Source organism: Humulus lupulus, chromosome 1 (assembly GCF_963169125.1).
Source record: "Humulus lupulus chromosome 1, drHumLupu1.1, whole genome shotgun sequence".
Lineage (NCBI taxonomy): Eukaryota > Viridiplantae > Streptophyta > Magnoliopsida > Rosales > Cannabaceae > Humulus > Humulus lupulus.
In genome coordinates, this window is record NC_084793.1 from 221,988,134 (window position 1) to 221,990,999 (window position 2,866).

Below are 2,866 nucleotides of genomic sequence, written 5' to 3' on the forward strand. Positions count from 1 at the left end.
AATGTGAAATTTACTTGCAATTAGAGATACACAGTGTTAAATGTTAAAGTTGACTGGTCAAATGACACATGGCACTATATGATTGGTCCACATTGTTATTATTCTTAAAATAATTTTCAATTTATTTTTCAATTTAACAAAAAATAAAATTTACATTTTTTTCAAAAAAAAATTCAAACTTTTTTTCAATTTAAGATTAAGTATCAAAAATACTTCAGTTTAAAGAAGTTTAATCACAACACCTTTGGAGATATAGGTCTGAGTTTTGATATGGCCAAATAAAATTATCAGGAAGCTCAATTAAAAGCTCAAGTTTTTCCGACTGATTTGTGCTACCAGCAACATGCTAAAGAAGCTGCTGAAGCTTATTTTATTCAGGAAAAATTGTATTACAGTTTTTTGTCTCAAAGAAGTAAAGTGGATTGGTTACAGAAGGGAGACTTGAATACCTCTTTTTTCTTTGCTTATCTGAAGCAAAGAAGAGCTGCTAATGGTATTGCTTCTTTTGTTAATGAGCAGGGTCAGCTGGTGGATAGTATTCCTGAGGTTGTCTCTCATTTTGTTGAGCATTTCAGAGGTTATTTGGGGAATCAGAGTTCAGCGTCTGGCAGCATCAATTTGGCTTGTTTAGAGTTGGGTCCCAAGCTTACTATGGATCATCAAACGTTACTGTTAAAGCCTTTTTCAGCTAAGGAAATTAGGAGAGCGTTATTTGGTATTCCCTCTAACAAGTCACTAGGTCCGGATGGTTATGGTTCAGGATTTTACAAGGCCGCTTGGCAGATTGTTGGCCACGAAATTTGTTCTGCTATTAGTGATTGAATCAGGGAACTTTCCTTCAGACTTTCATGAGACTTCTTTGTCCTTAATTCCTAAGGTGGCCAATCCTTCTCGAGCTATTGATTATAGGCCAATTGCGTGCTGCACCACATTATACAAATGTATTGCTAAGCTCTTATGTTCTCGTTTGGCGTTGGTTCTCCCGGCTATTGTTCAGCCAAACCAGTGGGCGTTTATTAGAGGCCGTTCAATTGCCCATAATATCATGATCTTTCAAGATCTTATTAAAAATTATGGCCGAGCTATTACTTCCCCAAGATGTGCTATAAAGATTGATTTGAGCAAGGCTTATGATACGGTAGATTGGCAATTCCTTGAGGATCTCTTAAAAGCTCTCTGTGTTTCCTATAAAGTTTATAGGATGGATTATGTTGTGTTTACGGAATACTTCTTATTCTTTACTCATGAATGGTCGTGTTCATGGAAAATTTAAGGGTAAGAAGGGGCTGCGTCAGGGAGATCCAATTTCTCCTCTTTTATTTGTTCTTATCATGGAATACTTGACTCGGAGGCTTCAACTAGCGGCTCTTGATCCCTCTTTCAGATTTCATCCAATGTGTAAGAGTTTAAAGCTTGTCAATCTTTGTTTTGCTGATGATTTGATCATCTTTTGTAAGGGTACTCAGTCGGCTGTTTGTTCCCTTAAGATTGCGCTTGATGATTTCAGTTTGGCTACCGGTTTGACCATTAATTTAGCTAAGTCTCAAATCTTTTTTGGAGGAGTTTCTTCTACTGTTCGGAATGTCATCTCTCAGGAGATGAATCTTATGGAAGAGTCTTTTCCGCTTAAGTACTTGGGGGTTCCTATGAGGCCAACTAAGTGGCGTCATGAGGATTGTGATATAATTTTGCAAAAAATCATATTAAGACTTATTTCCTGGTCTAGTAGACACCTCTCCTATGCAGGCCGAATGCAGCTTATCCATTCGGTATTATTTGGTCTCCGTAACTATTGGATTAGTATCTTTATTTTACCTCAGAGTGTTGTTAAGGAAATTGAGAAATTGTGCCGTAGCTTCCTTCGGGGTAGTGCTGGTATGAGAAGTAAACCTCATTTAGCATCTTGGGAGAAGGTTTGCCTTCCAAAAGCGTATGGTGGTCTTGGTTTTAGAGATGGTGCCCTTTGGAACAGAGCTATTCTTGCCAAGTACATTTGGGCTTTATCTGAGCAGCCTGAGATCTTATGGGTTAAATGGGTTAACTCTATTTATTTGAAAGGCTGTAATATCTGGTGTTATAATCTAAAATCGGACTGTAGCTGGTATTGGAGGAAATTATGCCACATAAGGGAGAAATTTGGTCTAAATGAGGTTAAGGCAGCTGGTAGTTCTGGGAGGTTTCTGCCTTCAAAGCTATATAATTCAGTTCAAAACCAGCAGATTGTGGATTATTACTCTGCTGTCTGGTGCAAGCTCTCATTACCTAAGCATCGATTTCTGCTTTGGCAAGTGATCAATGAACAGCTCCTTACTAGAGATAATCTGTTAAAGCTGCATATAGTGGTGCCTGTGCATTTGTGTCCGGTTTGTAGTTGCTTTCCTGAAAGTCACCAGCATCTTTTCTTTAACTGCTGTTTATCAACCCAAGTGCTTCATATTCTGTTTAGCTGGTTTCAGTTTAGTGCTTGGCTGAGGGACTTCTCCAGCTAGTGTGTTTGGCTAGCTCGTCCTCGGCGAGAAATAGGAACAGAAGTGTTTTTGAAGACTTTTCTTTGACAGCTAACTGCCTTGTTAATGAGATTAAAACTGTTATTAAATATAGACTTTTCTTGGTTAAGTTTAGAAATTTTTCAGTCCAAGAGCTTTCCTTGTTAAGGCATTTACAATGTAATTAGTTTTGGGGCTGTTGGCTGGTTTTCCATTTCGGTCTTGTAGTGCTTAGTACTTTGTTTGTATAGCTTGTTTTGTTCAATGAAGATCCTTTCCTTCTTGATCAAAAAAAAAAAATACATTTTTTTTTAAATTTAATTTTTTATTGTTAATATCCTCAAATTTTTTATTTTTTTATTTTTTTTTGATCAAGAAGA

The 2,866-nt window shown here is 37.1% G+C and overlaps 1 protein-coding gene across 1 annotated transcript; it reads left to right on the top strand.

Annotated features, from left to right (window-relative positions):
- The first annotated feature begins 1,244 nt into the window (after positions 1-1,244).
- Positions 1,245-2,489, top strand: LOC133829876 (uncharacterized). The gene has a single exon (XM_062259704.1). The coding sequence runs from the start codon at positions 1,245-1,247 to the stop codon at positions 2,487-2,489; it is 1,245 nt and encodes a 414-aa protein (XP_062115688.1).
- The last annotated feature ends 377 nt before the right edge of the window (positions 2,490-2,866 follow it).

What these genes read in the sequence shown, in the direction of transcription:
- LOC133829876 (XM_062259704.1), top strand. Translation starts at nt 1,245, where the DNA reads ATGAATGGTCGTGTTCATGGAAAATTTAAGGGTAAGAAGGGGCTGCGT.